We start from the raw sequence: 20,544 nt of genomic DNA, 5'->3' as shown, positions 1-20,544 counted from the left end.
GCTTGGGCCATAGAAGAACTTTAGTGTCTTTGGAAATACAAGCAACCGATCTCATCTATTGGTAATATAATCAATCCTAAATGAAAACTAAAGAAAAACTTGAAACTAAACAACAAACACTGTAATATCCCTTGGCTAATCTGACCCTGTTTCGCTAATTTGAACCCCAAGGAATATTGTCAAACACTTGGCATACAATGTTTGAAGCCGCTGTAGTGAATTCTTTTATTTGTCTTCTTTGGGTTTGTGGCTGCAAATGTAGTTATGGAAAGCTTCTAACAATGCAAAGTTGTTATAGAAATGATATGCTAGCTGTTTTAGACCTTTACACACACATGTAATGACTGAAATTAATTAGCACAGCTAGTTGACATTAAGACAAACACCTGTCATGCATCCCAATGTATACCTACAGCCATTAGGCATTTAAGCAAACCGTTGGCATGAAAGCTAAGTGGCTGATCAATGTTGAATGTTACCATGAATGTGGAATATGCAACTTATATCTCCATTAAACATATGCAACCTCCAAGTATTTCATGATATAATCATAATAGCAAATGATGCAATGAAGTAATGATTTTCTAATACAATGACCATAGATAGAAAACCCGGAATTTCAATGGCTGCCTTGATATATTGGTTTGATTCTCCTCATATGCAAAGCCCTTGTCAAATGTATATAGCTGTTCACCTTTCTAAGTTCCCTTCTAAACTGTTCACGGCACTGTAGCAGCAGATTAGAAAACTTGAAATCTGTCGTCAATAGCTGCAAATTCACACATCCAGGTCTGCAGATAATAAATGACTGTAATCGCCCTTGAATGGCACACAAATTCATGAAGCTCTCACCAATTATGCACCAATGATGACTCAGACACAAGTCATCCAACTAGCAGATCTCAGTGTTTATTTCAACACCTCAAATATGCAAAGCCCTTGTCAAATGTATATAGCTGTTCACCTTTCTAAGTTCCCTTCTATACTGTTCACGGCACTGTAGCAGCAGATTAGAAAACTTGAAATCTGTTGTCAATAGCTGCAAATTCACACATTCAGGTCTGCAGATAATAAATGACTGTAATTGCCCTTGAATGGCACACAAATTCATGAAGCTCTCACCAATTATGCACGAATGATGACTCAGACATAAGTCATCCAACTAGCAGATCTTAGTGTTTATTTCAACACCTCAAATGCTGACCACCTTGAAGAGTTTTCGTTTCTCAAGTTGCAGAAACCCTTGTAGCAGATCGCCAATCCCAAGGAATAAACAATGTCAAAATGCTAATCAATCACATAATTCTCTCTTCTCCCTTTTTCCAAAAGCCTTGTATACTTTTCCAAGAGAGTTCGATTTCTCATGAAGCCATTAAATTGCATTTAATAAAATTAAATAGATATAACATGTGCACTTTAAAAACTTCATTAAATACTCTGGAGTCAGCGCCCAATAATTAATCATTTAATTTGGCCCCCCCCTTTAATGATGATTTGACCTCTCAAATAAGTTATGAAATAAAGTTACATTATAACTTTATAATATGATCCTTTAAAATCATTAATGTTTATTTTGACCAAATAAACATTAATATTTCCATAATTATTCAATAACACTGAACGCCGTCTGAACTGGGGACTAAGCAGATGAAGCTACACATGACCAAACACCTTACTAAAATTAGTAAGGGTCCCTCTCTATCAAATCCTGACTTACTATAAATAGTAAGTTGAGCATACAGAGTCCAAATGAAGCCAAACGAAAGCCAAACCTACAAAACTCTAACCATTGGAGAAGTTGCATCCCTCAAAGGACCCTCTATTCAATCTTATTAGCCTATGAAGGTCAGTAATAGGCTAATTCCATTGAATATCTGATGTCAACAAAAAGGGGACATTACAAACACACATATGGAAACAAATTGACTAGATGAAGTTGTTGTAGGTTTGGTAAAGTAAAACCCTTTAGTTTGATTTTGGGCTATAATTGTGGCAACTCATGTCCTAACAACCATCACAAAATCATCATAAAGATATCGGGTTCAGGCTTGTAAGAACAATCATGTGAAATAAGAAATTTAACACAAATTGATTGATGAGCATTGATTTCGGATGATCCTCTTCCATAATGAAGAACCTCTTATAGGTGGAGTTATTGCACCCTTTATTTCAAGATATCTAGGAAGATCCTACTATTGTATTGCATCCATTGGAATGGTGATGCTTACATTTTCAACTTGATCATTGTCTCCTATTACCTGTCCAATTTCAAGGATAAAGTCATCTAAATTCTAGGTCTAAATTCTAGGTCTAGAAAATGGCTAAATTTGTTTGAGAAACATCTTCTCCCTTTGTCCTTCCAATTCCATAGTCAATATTGATGTATTTTGGCCTTGATGTTCTTCACTATCTATATTGGGGAATCAAAATCCAATTTTGAATGTGAATTTGGCCAACCATCCGTGCTTGAATTTTCTAATAAATGATCATTAGAAAACACATGATGAAAAGACATATCCTTTGCAGTTGACATTCTCTACATTCTCTACCATTTGCTATCCACACAATTGAATGAGGTAGCAACATGATCATATCATTTATGCATTGTGTTTTTCAACATTGGGTCTCCTTCACAAGGTGATTGACTTTGGGTAAATTGGATCTCTTCTACTTGAATTTTTGCCTTAAATTAACATTCCATCCACTTTTGATATATCCATCTTAGTTTTAGGCCTACTAACAAACATTTAATGCCTGACCTTTGGTTCTTTGTTGACGTTCTTGATAAACTTGAGATTGATTAAAAACTCGAGAGAAAATTTACTAGATAGAAGATCTATTCTTGAGGTGTTTCAAGAAAATATGTAATCCAGCCATGAATCTTCCATGTATGCCTTTATGATATTATAGTCTTCTAGAGCTAAATCAGCTTTAAATTGAAAATCTTGTTTTGCATGCAATTGTACTCCAGCCATGAATCTTCCATGTATGCCTTTATGATATTATAGTCTTCTAGAGCTAAATCAGCTTTAAATTGAAAATCTTGTTTTGCATGCAATTGTACTGTTCCTACTATTTTGTTCGATGAAGGTCCATCAAAGAACACAACCTTTTGTGCGAGGATGAAGCATATTGATGTCTTGTACCATTTTGTTTGAGATATGATAAAGGATGGGATTGTGATGCTAGAAAAAGTTGACACTTTGAAGAATGCCATAGATACACTAACTATGCAAATTAGCCTAGAAAAATTTAGGTGGTGCTATGAGTCTATGGGCCTCTCGATTCCTAATAATTAGATAATAGTGTTTATACTCCCTTTCTCTTGCAAGATGTATGACAAATGGGAGAATGTAGGTGAAGTGTCTCAACCTTGCTCCTAATGAAAAGGTGCAATTTTTTGAATATAAATTAAAAAAGTCAAATTTTGGGCTTAATTAATAGTGTTTATACTCCCTTTCTCTTGCAAGATGTATGACAAATGGGAGAATGTAGGTGAAGTGTCTCAACCTTGCTCCTAATGAAAAGGTGCAATTTTTTGAATATAAATTAAAAAAGTCAAATTTTGGGCTATAGAGTTGGTTTTTGGCCGATATAAAAGGTCCTAGTTGCTCGACATCATCTATAGTGGTGCTTGTTTTGTAGATATCTATGAGTACATCAATTTTTTTTTCTTTTAAAATGGCTCAATTGGCCAATTAGATTAAAAATTATGGTCTTTGGGAGTTTGCATAGGAAATATAAAAAGTTGTAAAGGGAAGTTACACCTATTGACCAACTAATGATGCATGTTATGACATAACATAAGGCATCTTTAACTGGGGATAATTTGTGCCCACTTTTGCATGGTTTTTAGCTCATGTATTTCTAATTACTTTTGGGTTTTGTATCTCCTATGTAATAGGGGCCTAAGATGGAGGTTGTGTGTAGAGATTTGTAGATACAGTTAAGTTATAAGAAATCCTCATGATCTCAAGTTGGTGATACTCATGTGAATGCTTGCTCTTAAGTTATAAGAAATCCTCATGATCTCAAGTTGGTGATACTCATGTGAATGCTTGCTCTGCAAGTGTATTGTAATCATGGTTTACTAAATAACATATTGAGCTGCTTTAGAGAGTAATTTTCTCGTGAAAGTTTCTCCCAACCTACATTTGTGTTATGGTATATAATATTTATTTCTACTCACATGTGTTTTTTCATTTTGTAATTGTTAAAAGATTGAAATTTACACAACACTCTTCTTAGAATATTAGTGTAGGAAATATTTTGTGTACCTAAATTCCTTTCAAAACAAATCCTCTCTAAAAAAAGATGTAAAATTGTGAAGGGAGGAGGACTCAAGAAGGCTCCCCAAGGACAGCTTCATCCCAAGCATTGATCACAACTAAAGATAACAATGTGACACCCAAGGTTTAGTGAAGAGGTTGCAACAACTAAAGATAACAATGTGACACCCAAGGTTTAGTGAAGAGGTTGCAACCTGGTCCTCAGTACTAAAATACTTTAAGGAGAGATGACTATCATGGATGAGCTATTTATTAGGATATTTAATTATATTTTAGTCACCTATATTTAGTTCCTTGTTTAATGGTCATTTAGCTTTTTAGTTAATTAGCTTTTAAGCTTTATTTAGCATTTAGCTTTTTCTTTTTAGTTAATTAGCTTTTAAGCTTTATTTAGCGTTTAGCTTTTTAGTAGTTCACTTTAAACTACTTGTTCTTAATTTAGGACGTCGTCTTGTAATCTCTATATATACGCTCGTATATTGTTGAATACATTATCCGATTATTGAATCATTCATTCAATTTATTTTTCATGGTATTAGAGCGGGTCGATGGGATTCTTTAAAGTTGTGCGAATTTTTTAATAAAAATTCATGGTCTTCTTTCTGGAATATTTTCCAGATTTTTTTAATTGTTTTTTATAATAAAAACGATTTCAATTTTTTGAAGGCTTTTTGAGGGTTTCTATTTCGTGGGCAAATTTCTTTGTGCTGGGCATCAGTTCATGTTTTTTTAGAGTTTTGGAGATTTTTGGACCTGCAACCTGGAGTTTTTTTTTTGTAGATTGAAAATTTTCCTAGGGTTTTTGCAATTTTCGAGTAGGGTTTTGACCCTTCAGTTCAAGTCGAATTTTTATTTTTCTTGCAGATTCTTGGTGGGTTTTTTGAGATTTCAATTGGGTCGTCGTCAGATTTTTTGGGTGCATCGTTTTCTGTGCCTCGATTTTTGAGCCATCGGATCTATATCTTGTTTTTAGATTCTTGGTGGGTTTTTCGAGAGCTTTTTTGGGTTGGTCTTAGATTTTTTTGCGTGCCTCGTTTTCCGTGCCTCAAATTTTGTGCCAGCAAATTTGCCTTGGAATTTAAAAACAGTTCACAATTTCTGCTAGTTCTGTGGACGTTGGGATTTTTGCTGTTTTTTGGGCACCATTTATGCTGTTTTAAGTGTGCAAATTTTTTTTAATTTTTGGGTTTTTTCCAAACCTTGAAATTTGTCCCAGAATTCTCCTCCAGGGATTCAGATTTTTGTGCCGCTGTTTCTATTTTGATTTTTAAAAATTGTCTGTCTGTTTTCTAATTTTTTCCACAAAAAATCATGGGAGGGTTTTCACAATTTTTTCCTCAAAAATTGTTCGCAGGGTTTATAATTTTCCCTTAAAAATTATCTCATCTGTAATCCGCGATATTCGCGTAAGATTTTAGTTATCTGGGTTTTACCCTTTTTTTTCACAAAAATGATGAATTGTAGCCTCAGATTTCTTGGTTTTTCGATTTTCTCCTCAAAATCGTAAATTCCCTTTTCAAGGATTCCTATATCAGGGTTTGACAGTTTTTTCCTCAAAATCGTGCTTTCGCACTTGCCAGGGCAAACATCTGCAACCGTGGTATCTTGAAGTCAGTTTTGGAGTTGATACTTGTTGAGACATGGACCAGCTAGGACTCGAACCTAGGACCTTCCATATGCTGTTGGAGTGCTCTACCACTGAGCTACTGGCCCCTCCTGGACTAGTCCATCGTCGGTCCGGGTGTGGCTTATTTCCAACACCAACACCCCCCCTTAAGCCACACCTCTCGTGTGCTTGGGGCTCCTAGCCTGGACCTGGCTCTGATACCATGTTGAGACATGGACCAGCTAGGACTCGAACCTAGGACCTTCCATATGCTGTTGGAGTGCTCTACCACTGAGCTACTAGCCCCTCTTGGACCAGTCCATCGTCGGTCCGGGTGTGGCTTATTTCCAACACCAACAATACTCTTCTGCAAAAGGGTTTGCCGATTTTCCTCAAAATCATGGTTTCAGTTTTTCAGTTTGGTTACCCAACATTAGGTTGGATGGATTCTGGTATTCTTGGTCATTAACACTTTTCAGATCCAGGGAGGGTCTCCACTGCAGTAGAGTGTTCTTTTCATTTGTGATCAAAAGACCTGCAGTGTCTTCTGTAGGGTAGTTAGTAGATAGAATGACCATTAAGGGAGGGTATTAGAATATTTAATTATATTTTAGTCACCTATATCTAGTTCCTTGTTTAATGGTCATTTAGCTTTTTAGTTAATTAGCTTTTAAGCTTTATTTAGCATTTAGCTTTTTCTTTTTAGTTAATTAGCTTTTAAGCTTTATTTAGCGTTTAGCTTTTTAGTAGTTCACTTTAAACGACTTGTTCTTAATTTAGAACGTCGTCTTGTAATCTCTATATATACGCTCGTATATTGTTGAATACATTATCCGATTATTGAATCATTCATTCAATTTATTTTTCACTATTGAATGAAATGCATGTATATCTTGATGTGTTTCGTCTATTTATGCTCAATTGTGTTGTATGCAATGTGAATGACACTTTGGTTAACACACCAAAGAAGTGTCAGACTATTAGGTGGTGGACCAAACTCTATCGTAATCTTTTAACCTCCTAGTTGGCAAGAACTGCACCTCGATACTTAGCCTAAGTGGATGATAATGCAATAGCAATTTGCTTCTTGCAAGACCAAGCAACTAGACTAGAACCAAGGGGAACAAATCTTGAAGTGGACTTTTTTGAGTCAACATCACTTGCTTGTTTAGAGTCAGTGAATGCGAAAATATGTAGTGGCCCGAATACACGCCAAAATACATTTAGTTGTCTTCTAGTGACTTTGATGAGGACCATGGGAAAAATAGGAGACAAGCCCAATAATAAAGGTAATATTAGGATTCATTTGTCTCAAATACAAGAAACTACCCACCAAGTTTCTATATAAAGTAGCATCAATGCTAAGTGTGGTGTAAGTGGCAGTCAACGTGACACTTGGCTGAAATGGTGCAGGAGCTGGTTTACAATTAACAATGCTAAAATGATGAAGCAAATTAATGGCATACTTGTGCTAAAGTATGGAGATACCCAACAGACTGAAGAACTTGTAGATCAAGAAAGAAGTGCATAAGCCTAAGATTTGTAACGTGAAAGTGCTCCATCAATGAATGTCGTATATCTTGAAGCATGGAGGAGAACCTACTAGTGAGAATCAAATCATCTATGTACAAGACCAGTATCAAAAGATCAGCTTCCAATCTTTTAATATACACTATGTGATCAAAGAGGCAACATGTGAATTAGATGCAAGTTGGAAACCATCTATCTTCTCATACTAGATCCGTGTAGATCTCCTCATGAAGATCACCATGCAACAAAGCATTCTTCACACTCATCTAGTGAATAGGGAAACCCTAAGATGTATCAAGACAAATGACAAGGTGAACAAAATCTATTTGGGCTATAGGGGCAAATGTCTTAAAGTAGTCAATTTTCAAACAAGACACTATTGGAGTTTCCTTCCAAGGATCCTCTTGTGACACTTCACTCCTATACTTCACTCCTATTAGCTTCAAGACTGTAAGGACCTCCATAATATGAAATTAACAAAATCCAAATAATACACATAATTATACAATCATTTAAAACATCTTGCTCATGAACTAATATTAGAGACATGAAATTACATTTTGACATAAGTTTGTGTACATAAGCCAATATCAAGGTTGAACATAAGGAAACAAATTTCTTTACAATAGACCACAAGGTCGAATACATAGAGTACATAAGGTACAAATTATGATGACAACCTTGTCAGGAACTCCTAACATCTATCCCCCTCGAGCACACCATGAGTAAGAACATTGTTGGAGTGCTTATCCACCCAACCACGAAGTATTACACTCCCCTAGAATTCTTCTTGACATGAAGAATTTTCAACCCAACACGAGGATGCCTAGCAATTTGCAATTGGTGGGAGTAATGGAATCTTTGCTGCACAATATATCTACATTCTAATGCTAATATAACAATATCATGATATGGTTGAGAGTAATGAGAGAACAATCAAAATTAGCAGCATAGTGTAATATTGTAGTTGATCAAACAAAGCTTTGGCCAAAGCATCTTTTAAGCTGTTTGTTGATAGATAGATACAGGGTGATAATCTATCCTTCTCTCTTCCTCCATATTCAGTACCATCCATAAACACATAAGACAATCAAGCCGATGAAGAATACAAATGCACTCATAGGATTACTAAAGCATCAATCTATGCATTAACCACTTATAATTATGCAAGTCACATAGTCCAAAAACACATTGAAACATGTTGATGTGTTTTTTATGCACTATGCAACACAAAATAAAATACTAAGTATTCTGTCCTCTCTTGAACAAAATCCTCCCAAATGCTAAGCTATGTGATCAGATGGGATGACTCGAGGTTTTGAATGTCAGGTCTTGATGTGCTCTTGGATAGACTCAGTGTTTACGTTGATACTTGAATGTTGCTGGAACATGAAGAGTTACTTAACTTGGAAAACAAATAGCAAAAGTAATTAAGGGTTGAGAAACTAATCTAATCCTAAGAATGTAGGATCTGATTGTTGATTAGGTGCGACCAAACGAAGCTTTGTTTTGCCATCAAGGAACAACTACACAAAACTGGTGCAATCTCCTAAGGATAAATGAATGATTTTCATATCACCAATGCATATCAAGCACATGAACAATGAGCATAAAGTAATAGAAGTTAAGCTTTAACACAAGTTCAGTTGACTACGCATTGCAATTTGCAATCAACAAATTACTAGTATGAACATTAGGTACACCATTCATCAACAATGATATCTTCCATTCATCTAACCAACTTTAAAGCGAATGAGAGGTAGAGACCATGCAACATGTTGAATTAACATAGAGAATTCACCATAACTTCAATGAAAACAAAATATCTCTTACAACAAGATCTTGGCAACAATCTTCGCCTTCTCTAATTCCTAATTGTCTAGCTGTTATCTATTCTCTATTACTCCCCTATTAACCTTTACAATTGGGAAAAATGAGCCTTATATAGAAAGCTCATTACAATTCGAAGGCTCAGATTGAGTCACAAATCAATGGCTGAGATTCAATAATAAAACCCTAATTAGGGTTTGCAACAATAAACTCCATTTTGGCCAATGAAATAATTACATCGAATTGGACACATGTCCATCTTTGAATGCGAACCAATGAAATACGAGGTTAGGTACCTTGGAGTTTGTGCCTCCATGGGTGAGTTAGGTTCATTGCTTTTGGACATGTTGAGGTGGAGCCTCTTGATTGGGTGAGTGATGACAAGGACGCCACCTTAGTTCGCTTGTACTTGGTATATCAACACAAAGTGTTTGAGCAATAACTCATGATACTCAACATTATTCAACTTGCTCAATGCGACGATGATGGGTTGTATCATTATGGTTAATCAAAGGTTGATAAACTCTTTTGAAACTATCTGCTTCCTTGATAACGTTTGATGTAGACTATGTGATGCCTTTGGTTGATCTTCCCTTGTTCAAGATATACTTGACCTTGATCTCCTTTGTAGCTTTGACTTCATCTCTCTTCCACTTTGCATTGCTTGGATTCTTAAGGTTGTAGAATTATCTCCATGGGGTGATTATACCCTTGAGGTTATGACGCTCTAGTCTCTATCTTGTCGTTGACCCCCTTTCTATGGCTTAACTTCTTCATGTTGTTGGAGCATATCTCATGCTATGATGTCTTGATCCTTTCAATCACCCCTTGATTGTCTTGATGAAGTGAAGATCTTGATGATGTAAGTCCTGATGTGATGCACCCTTGAACTTATCTTTCAAGTTCTGAAATTCCTCTTTCCATTCCTTGCACAATCTAGGCTTTATCCTTGGTCCTCGTATCATTTTGTAAAGCAATTTTGTAAAGCAATCCTTGAATTCTTCTTGATGCTGCAATGTTTGATGGTGTGAACTGTAGATGTTGTTCTCCTCCTAGTTTATATAACTGTTCATCTTTCACGCCTGACCTGCAAAACAGAAGGATTTGAAATTCTATCACATAGTTTAGATATCAATAAAGACAGAACCTTGACAAATACAGAATGTTAAGTCTGATTCTATGTCTTCCCAAGGTCTGATCCTCAAATAATCTTGTCTTTGATGTTGCCACAGGTCTGATTGTGTATGAAAATTCACACAAGTCTGCCCAGGTTGCCTTCAAAGAGTGGGTAAAAAAATATTTCCAGGTCTAGCTCAAGTCTTCTTAAATAAAATCACTCCCCCTTAAGGTAAATTTTGATCAATAAAATGATCAAGCTTTGCTACAAAAATCGCCGCCTTTTGTGTATTTTGCTCTTCTTTTAGGTCTGAATCAGGATCACTTTGCTTAACTTGTGCTTGATTGGGATGAAGCACCCTCTCTTATAGGCATGGTTGTGTGGAGTTGTGTGCCTTCATTCCCTAGCCGACTTGCTTAGGGAACTAAAAATTTTCACTTTCCCTTTTAAGTGCTTATTTTGCCACCTTCTTGGCCGACTTGACAAATCATTTTACTTATTCAGCGTTTCATCTTGACCTTGGCGGCTTTTTGTGCTTGATTTGCACAAGGTGGCGGCTTTTCATGCGTGGTTTGCACAAACATTTCGGCTTTCTTCCTTTCATTTGCACAAATTAAATTCACTTGGCGGTATTTTCCCTTTCATTTGCACAACCTCAGCTTGGGCGGCATTTCGACCTTCATTTGCACAATCTGAATTGGCGGCTTTTTCCTTCTCAATTGCACAAAAATTTCGGCTTTTGGTCATCCATTTACACAACTTAATGTTTGGCAGAATTTTGAGTCTGAATTGCACAAAGCTGGGTGGCTTTTTGTGCTTCATTTGCACAAGGATGGTGGCATTCACCTTGCCATTTGCACAAAAATATCTAGGGGAAGGCACATTTTGATAGGTCATTTGCACAAAAATATCTAGGGGAAGGCACATTTTGATAGGTCATTTGCACAAGTAAAGGTGAAAGTTTCACCCTCAATTGCACAAACTTGGGCAGAATTTTCACCCTCAATTGCACAAAACATCCTTGCTTAGGCGGCTTTTAGGCCTTCAATTGCACTAATTTTTTTTACTAAGTTGGCTTTTGATGGCTTAATTGCACATCTAAGTTTGCTTGAGGCGGTCTTTTGAGGCTGATTTTCACTAAGATAAGCAGCCTTTTGGGGCTGATTTGCACAAGTTAGACTTGTATTTGACCTATGCCTTGACAAATTGATGCTACTCTTCCTCAAATTATCTCTAGCTTAGGTGCAATTTTAAGGTTCATTTGCACAAAACACCTCAAGCCAGCGTCAAGACCATGCCTTGAGCAAGACTCTTAGTCAATTTTTCACCTTCGAAATTTTGGTAAGCCCAATGTTTCCACAATTCATTATTTAGATATTCTTCATCATTGGAAGTGATTCTAGCAACCATTCTTCAAACCTAGTCCCTCGACATCCTAAAACCCTAGGACCTATTCATGTTTGTTAATGAGATTTTGATGACTTGATTACCTAAAACAATTTAATCATGCAAGTTTCAATCTGACAAAACCAACCTCCCCACAAGCAAAGGATAACGACTAAGAGACTGACACTAAGCAAAGACAACAACACTAAAACCCTAAGCCTAAAGCGAAAAAGCGGGGGCCCCCATTTGCAATGGGGTGATGTGTGAAAACGTTACAACAAAACACAAGAATGCATATGAAAGCATACATAGCTTCCATGAGCATACAAGTGCATACAAGAGGTTACAAGAACCTCAATCCTTGCATGTGATAACTTATTAAGGATCTTATTATCATTCACTCAACTTTCAAGAGGTATACACAAGTACAATCATTAGTCAAAATGTAATCTAGATGGTAAAGGGAATCCAACATCTTATCAATATCTAAAATATTTTACACCAAAACATCTTCATGCTACCATTTTTGATAACCAACATTTTCTTAATGAGGTCAACATCACTTTAATCTCCTATAATCAGCAAGCTCCTAACTATCTATAAAACTATAACACTCTTTTATAAGGGTTGAAAACTGTATTATTCAACGTAAGAGGAAGTATGTAACCACTATAGATGTTAATCTATAACTTTAACACATTTCCTTAGTTAATTTAAAATGGTTGGGCAAAGGTGTACTAATTGGTTTTGCATTCTACATCTGAAATCTTTTGAACATCTTTTCTATGTACTCGCTTGAGACAATGTTAATGTGCAGTTTTTCTTGTCTCTTGTTATTCTCATACCAATGATTTGTTTTGTTGCACCCAAGTCCTTCATAGCAAATGACTTCACTATTTCTGCTTGAGCTCATTGGTATGTTGCATATTAGATTTAACAACAAGCATGTCATAAACTTTGAATAATAACCTTGCTCAATCATAAAACTATCAAATTTCAAATACCATTGCCTGAGTGCTTGCTTTAGGTCAGATCTTCTTGAACTTACACACTAAGTCCCTCTTACCTTTGACCTTATATTCTTGTGGTTGCTCCATACAAATCTCCATGGAGAAAAGCCGTTTTTACATCTAGCCGTTCAAGATGCAAGTCTTTTGTTGTCGCAAGACTTAAGTCATCTTAAGAAGAAGAGAAAATATTTCATCAAAATATATACCTTTCTTCTATGCAAAACTTTTTACCATAATTCTGGCTTTACATCTTTTCTTTCCTCCATGTTCTTCCTTCAGCTTGTAAACCCATTTGTTTGGCAGTGCTTGCTTTAGGTCAGATCTTCTTGAACTTATACACTAAGTCCCTCTTACCTTTGACCTTATATTCTTGTGGTTGCTGCATACAAATCTCCATGGAGAAAAGCCGTTTTTACATCTAGCTGTTCAAGATGCAAGCCTTTTGTTGTTGCAAGACTTAAGTAATCTTAAGAACAAGAGAAAATATTTCATTAAAATATATACCTTTCTTCTATGCAAGTCTTTTTACCATAATTCTGGCTTTACATCTTTTCTTTTCTCCATGTTCTTCCTTCAGCTTGTAAACCCATTTGTTTGGCAGTGCTCCTTCAAGTAATTGGACTAATTCTAAAGTTTGGTTTTGTATCAAAGAGTCTATCTCCTCTCTCATTCCTTGCTCCCACTTCTTTTTGGTTTCCACCTGTATTGCTTTTTCATAACTTTCTGGTTCACTAGTATCAATCAGCAAGATATAATATGATGGAGAGTATCGTTCAAGGGGTCTTCTTATTTTGGTAGATCTTCTTGTAGGAGTTTGAGGTACTTTGTGTTTTGGTTGTTGAACATTCTGATTTTTTGGCACCTTTGGAAATACATTTTCTAGGATTTCATCAAGCACTGTATATTCCGTGTTTTCCTTTTCTTGTTTCTTTCCTTGCAATTGATCTTTGTATATGACCTTTTTATTGAATATGACATCTCTACTCCTAATGATTTTGTGATTCTTATATTCCCATAAATGATAAACAAAATCATTAACAACATATCCAATGAAAGTACACTTCTTGGATTTTCCCTCAAGGTTTGTTCTATTTTTTGTCAATATGAACAAATTCTTTCCAATCAAATGTTTGAGAAATAAGTAGTTTGCCTTTTTACTCGTCCATGCCTCCTCTTGAATACCACCATCTAAGGAACTTGAAGGTCCTCTATTTACTATGTAAACAACAATATCTATAACATCTTCTTTCCAATCAAATGTTTGAGAAATAAGTAGTTTGCCTTTTTACTCGTCCATGCCTCCTCTTGAATACCACCATCTAAGGAACTTGAAGGTCCTCTATTTATTATGTAAACAACAATATCTATAACATCTACCTAAAATTGTAGTGGCAATCTTGCATGCAATCCCATACTCCTTGCACGCTCTATGATTATTCTATCCATCCTTTTAGACACACCATTTTGTTGTGGTGTTCTTGGAATTGTCTTTTGTCTACCAATCCTATGCAAAGAAACGGGACTTGGACTCGGCTCGGACTCGGCAAGGCCGACTCGGACTCGGACTCGAGACTCGGCTGGACTCGGGAAAGTGAAAAACTCAAGAAATTTAGAGATTTTTAAAGATTTAAAACTTGTTTCAGACACCCTTTATTGAATACACCTTAAAGACACAAAAACATCATTAAACTCGGCTCATTTGATTACATACACAAGTATACATCAATCACATAAGCATAAACGCAAATTGTAGCTGAAGAAAATAACAAACATAGATATATAAATATTGTCAAATGTATACAATATTACAAAACTCATGGAATAAAAAATCCATGTCATCATATGATCATCATCAAATGTTTCATACAAATACCAAAGGTAAATAGTAAATACTAAATACAACAACAAGTGTACAAGCCTATGGCTCAGAGGGCCGTGCACCCTCTCGCCCTGGCCCCCTGCGAAGGCGTTTAAAGTAGGTCCTGGATGATTCAGCAGCCATAGTCGCTCCCCGTGACACCATGCCATGCTCACCAACATCAGGAACGGGCCGAACGGCTGTGTCATGCTCACCAACATCAGGAACAACTGTGTCACTCTGAGTCTCAGTATTTCCTGTCTCTGCTCGTGCTCTCTGCTCCTCCTCTGCCATGGCTACAGCCTCAGCCTCTATATCTACCTGGTCGATCCAATCAATGTCATCATCACTAAATACAACTGTAGGAGTCCCAGGAGCTGTTTGATTCTCATTGGCCCACTCTGCTTCAAGATCAACCTCATCTAGAATGATAGGAGACATGTCAACTGTTGCATTCTTTCTCATTCTCAGGCGGAGGTTGTAGTGAACAAAGACGAGATCATTCATCTTCTCCACAGATAATCTATTGCGCCTCTTGGAGTGTATGTGCTCAAACATACTCCAATTGCGCTCACAACCTGATGCGCTGCATGGTTGGCTCAAGATATGAATGGCCAACTTTTGAACATTTGGTGTCTTTGGGCCAAAAAAGTTCCACCAATGATCTGAGTTTGAAATGAGAAAAATAAATAAAATCAGTCTCACTCATGAACTCATTTAACAAGTTACAATATAGTATTGAATAAAACTAAAATTAAGCCTAACAATTTATTTTTACCTGGCATCATAGTTGTCCTACCGTCTTTGGCGACAGGACGAGAGAAGGTCCCCCCTTGTGCATCTGAGAACATCTGTAGCTCTCGAAAAAGGTCTATCTGAGAAGTACCAGCAGGTCCCATCTTCTCCATGATTGCATATAGCCCATTAAGGACCTCCGCATCAGCCTTGAAAGAAGGGATAAAACGGAATGCCGGATTCAGATAATAGGCTGCCGCATGGATGGGCCTATGAAGCTGATGATGCCATCTTCTATCAATGATCTCCCAAATGGGACCATACTTGCTCTCATCTGCTCCATAGACGAATCTGATGGCCTCCTTCGCCCTATCCATGCCCTCATATATATAGCCCATTGCGGGCTTATCTCCATCCGCAACTCGCAACAAAACCACCAAGGGCTTAACAAACTGCAAAATTGAAAATATTGTGTAATTTAGAAAAATGAGCAAATAAGAGAATACATATAATAAGTTATAAAACATGAAGTTAAATTGTAGAATTTATAAAAAAATTACCTTCACTATCTCATCACAAGGGACCCAAAAGCCTTGCTCATCAAAAATGCAGTCTGCCATCTCTATCCCTGCAGGGGTGGTAGCATAGGATGAGGAAGACCACTCCTCACCAACAATCATACGTCTCAAGGCAGACTTAGACCTAAGCATGGACTGCAATGTGAGGAAGTTTGTGGCAAATCTTGTGATTCCTGGACGATGCAACTCCTTCTGCTCTGTGTATTGTCTCATAAGAGCCAACACCCATGAATGATTATATACAAATTTGCAGACATTTCTTGCCCTTTTTACACATCTCTTGACCCATGGGATTTTTCCAATATCCTCCAACATGAGGTCAATGCAATGAGCAGCACATGGAGTCCAAACTATAGATGGGTGCCTCCCCATCAATAGTCTACCTGCAGCAACATAATTTGTTGCATTGTAAATTGTAATTAATGGAGGTACAAACTACAAGATAGTAATTAATTTGCAAATAAAATTAGTTTGTAATCAAAAGTTTACCCGCAGCAACATAATTTGCTGCATTGTCGGTCACCACCTGTACCACGTTCTCCTCACCCACATCTTCAATCACCTCCTCTATCTGCTCACATAGGTAGGTGGCATTCTTGCAATGGGCGGAGGCATCAATGGACTTGATGAAAACGGTGCCCCCTGAAATAAAAAAATAAAGCTAGGTCAATGATCATTCAATAAACCACTAGATAAAAAATAAAAAATTAAAAACTATATGAAACTAAAATTAATCAATCACCTGCGGAAGAAACAAGAAAATTAAGGAGAGTTCTATTTCTCCTATCCGTCCAACCATCAGTCATGATGGTGCAACCTTTAGTGCTCCATATGTGGCGTTGTTCCTCTAAATCCTTTTTCACATCATCCACCATTTGAGACAAAATGGGTCCCCTCAAATCACTCTCACTAGGGGCTTTGAACCCCGCCCCGCATATGGTAATGGCATCAACCATTTGTTGCCATTAAGGAGACCTGTCGCAAAGAAACTCAATGAAATAAGTTAAAGTATAAAAATTCAATGAGATAAGTTAAGTATAAAAATTAAAACAATCAAAGTTATCAAACATAAAAGTTAGTAAAACATTCACCTGGCTACAAAGAATGGAATATAATGGAATATAGCTGTAGCTCCAAAACCTGCCAATTCCCATTTTAGCAGCATCATGGACCTCCTTGTTCCAACCCATGCTCTCAAGCGACGGTTGGGACCCAGGAGTAGTGCGAGGCACAAAGAAGGAATCCAACCTAGATTTACGAATCCTAGGTCCAATGGTAACATTCCCACTACAACTACTAGTGGTAGGAGCATGAGAAGTGGCGGTGGCACTGCCACTTACAGAAGCAGAAGCAGAAACGGAAGCACCAGCAGTAGCAAACTGAGTGGGACGATATGGAGGTAAGGAAGAAGGGCCTCCAACACAACCTAACTGTGTCCCTCTTCCTAAAACTATCTCTCTCCCAAGGGCCGCGCGATCCTCCTTTTGTTTCTTTTTTCTTTCAATCTCCTCAACCATTACATAACAATCACGTACGGCCTCAGAGACTGCTTTTAGGCATGGTTCGGCATCATGTCCACGCACACCAACAATATGGTATTTCAGCCTATATATACCTCCATTGAATATTGTTTCCAAGCAGGGTCCTTTCTCATGGGGGGTCTAGAAGCTGAAGTAGACATTTTAGGATGGTTTTGTGAAACTTGAAGTTGAGGCAAATAATAAAGTGAAGTTTGCTGCAATAAAACATTACAAATACAAAATAAAATTAATACATACATTCAAAAAAACTAAAGTAGAGTTTGTAAATTTTTTTTAAAAAAAATTGTAGGGTTTGTCAAACCCTACAATTTAAAAAAAAAAAATTTACAAACCCTACATACAACCCTACATAGTACAACTACATACTACATGCTACATACAAATTACAAACATACAAAAGATCTTGCATACAAGAAAATGTAAAACTTTCAAAATAAATGAATAGAAAATGGAATTTTTGCATACAAGAAACAAAATAATGTTTAAAAAAACAATCTTACCTCTTACAACAAGCTTGAAATGAGCTGCAAACTCTTCCTATCCAACTCTTGATGCACCAAATTGAAACACGATGCAGCTCCAATGTGACAAATTGAAGAAAACTTGAGCTTCCTCCTTGCTGGTTTTTCTTCTATGCACCCTTGTTTTTCTTCCCAACTCACTTTACTCTTCCTTTTTTTGCAAGTGAATGAAATGAAAGTCACTTTTAGGGCTAGAAGACAATTAACATTAAAAAACGGATTTAAAAAAACTTTCCAAACAATTTTTTTTTGGCGTTTTAACTTATGCCAACGCTGGCCGAGTCCAGGGCTCGGGACTCGCCGAGTTTGGCGAGTTTGGGCCAAACTCGTTAACTTGTTAAAGAGTTTGGGCCAGCCTGACTCGGACTCGGACTTGCCGAGTCTGGGCGATTTCGGGTGAGTCCCGTTTCTCTGATCCTATGGTATGAACAATAACTATCAAACTCTTTGCTGTAGTATTCACCTCCATTATCTGATCTTAAGAGACTTCAACTTATTTCCTATTTCATTCTCAACCATAGCTTTCCATTTTGTAAAGATATCAAATACATCAAATTTTTTGGGAATGAAGTAAACCCAAGTTTTTCTAGTTGTATCATTAATAGAAGTAACATAATAGTAAGAGCCACCAAAAGATGATATTTGAGCCGGTCCCCATACATTTGAGTCCACAAGCTCTAACTTTTCTTTCTATTCCTTCCCAACTTTGAGAAATCTGACTTTGTTGTTTTCTATAAACACAGTTTTCACAGAAATCCAAATCAACTTGCTTCCAACTTGGCAATAAATTTCTTGAATGGAGAATGCTCATCCCCTTCTCAATCATGTGCCCAAGCCTATTTTGCCATAATGTTGCATCTGTTCCAATGGAAGCTAAGGAAATAGAAAAATTAGAATTACCCATACATAAAAACAATGGACCTAACTTTTCTCCTTTGGCTATTGTCAATGATTGTTTAGTGAACTTCCACAAATTATTTGCAAATGTAATTGCGCAACCTTCACTTCCTTGTTGTCCTATTGAGATTAGGTTTCTTCTTAAATGAGGAACATGTCTCACCTCTTTCAACAACCATTGATTTCCATTCATGTCCCAGACCTAAATCCCTCGTCCTTGTCCTTGGGATGTTTTGGGGGCACGGGAATGGCTAGGGGACGCCCCCCCTGTGTACCCAAAATTGTACTCTCCCAAGAAATGTCCCAAAAATTTGGGGATGACAACAATTCTTGGAGGGGATGCCCCCTGTCCTCGGGACGGTTGTGGACGCCCATCACCTTCCAAACTGCCCTGGGAATAGCCAACTGTTGCCCTTTTCCCAACACATTCAAAAATTAAAAAAAGACTCAAATGCTTTAAAAAAAATATTTTGAAATTTCTTTTTGTGGGTCACCACACCTCAGCAATAGTGCATAAGTGTTTGATAAATTTCATACACCTTTAACTACATATGTTAGTTCTAAGTACAACAACAGGTCTGGAAAACATTGGGATAGATGCTGCAACTGATCTAGGTAGCAAGCACAACTCAATTTCACAAACATCTGGAACTTGGTAATCCATATGAAAGTGATTATAGGTCTGTAATGCTGGATTTTTCACTGATATGAGGGGTAAACATGTCTGAATCACTGCCAAAAGCACTTAGAAATAATGAATAACAGCCTGCTAATAAATTTCACAAACACCCAGAATTTGGTAGTGTGTAAAAAAGTGGTTGGAGGTCAGCAACATGGGACTTTTCTCTGATATGAAGGGTAAACAGGTCTGAATCATAGCCAAAAGCACTCAATAATATGAACAACTCCTTGGTAATCAATTTCACAAACACCCAGAGCCTCCCAGAGCCTCACAGTGCATAAAGAAGTGGTTGTAGTTCATAATAGTAATTTAATACTATCAAAAATATCTTCCAACCAGAAAGAAACAATGAATTACTTGCAAACAAGTGCTAGAATGATCAATGCCAAGTCTAGAAACCATTGTGCACAGCTCAAACTTAATTGCAGATCTGATGTTTGCAGGTCAAAACAGCTACCAAGTTCATCAAACACCTTTCCAAAACATCAAAGAACACCTCTTAACATTACCTAGCAGCAACATACACTAGCAACACCACCAAACAGCAATAAATGTGCCAAGAAATGGAGGGAATCATACCCAACAAATCATGCCAGATCTGCAATATTAGAATAATATCATATTATTATATAATCTATATATTTAATGGTCAATTATGTAATATATTGTAAATATTCAGATTGTTTCTATTTATGATTGTTTCATTTTAGAAACATCGTTTTTGTAATTCTTTATAATGATCTTTCGATCATTCTTTTAATACAATCAAAATTTTACCAATTACTTTTCGTAATATGCAAGAGGTACAACTTGTACTGGGCCGTACTTTTCAGGCTGGAAACTACTCACACTCCTTCAAACTCACATGCTTGGGCTGGAGATGAACATCAATGAGAAAGCCTAGGGTAGATTGATCAATACCATCAATATTGGTGGTCAAACAAGTGCATCAATTGAACACAAA

The 20,544-nt window shown here is 36.8% G+C and overlaps 2 protein-coding genes across 2 annotated transcripts in view; one reads left to right on the top strand and one right to left on the bottom strand.

Annotated features, from left to right (window-relative positions):
- Positions 1–20,544, top strand: part of LOC131038325 (acyl-lipid (8-3)-desaturase) — a 105,884-nt gene that overhangs the window by 33,681 nt on the left and 51,659 nt on the right. The gene's annotated exons all lie outside the window — the stretch shown is intronic.
- LOC131856094 (uncharacterized) lies at positions 15,278–16,778 on the bottom strand. The gene is made up of 4 exons (XM_059207369.1): positions 16,682–16,778; positions 16,429–16,581; positions 15,922–16,322; positions 15,278–15,813 (listed from the first exon to the last, which is right to left on the bottom strand). The coding sequence occupies exons 1-4, from the start codon at positions 16,743–16,745 to the stop codon at positions 15,352–15,354; spliced, it is 1,080 nt and encodes a 359-aa protein (XP_059063352.1). The 5' UTR covers positions 16,746–16,778; the 3' UTR covers positions 15,278–15,351.

This window comes from Cryptomeria japonica, chromosome 6 (assembly GCF_030272615.1).
Source record: "Cryptomeria japonica chromosome 6, Sugi_1.0, whole genome shotgun sequence".
In the NCBI taxonomy this organism is placed as follows: domain Eukaryota; kingdom Viridiplantae; phylum Streptophyta; class Pinopsida; order Cupressales; family Cupressaceae; genus Cryptomeria; species Cryptomeria japonica.
Note: the sequence above shows the minus strand (reverse complement) of the source record. Positions and strands in the feature narration are given on the sequence as shown.

What these genes read in the sequence shown, in the direction of transcription:
- LOC131856094 (XM_059207369.1), bottom strand. Translation starts at nt 16,745, where the DNA reads ATGACTGATGGTTGGACGGATAGGAGAAATAGAACTCTCCTTAATTTT. An exon ending in AGCAAATTATGTTGCTGCGG is followed by an intron (nt 16,323 to 16,428) that starts GTAAACTTTTGA and finishes ATGTTGCTGCAG; the next exon opens with GTAGACTATTGATGGGGAGG. An exon ending in CTTGTGATGAGATAGTGAAG is followed by an intron (nt 15,814 to 15,921) that starts GTAATTTTTTTA and finishes TCAATTTTGCAG; the next exon opens with TTTGTTAAGCCCTTGGTGGT.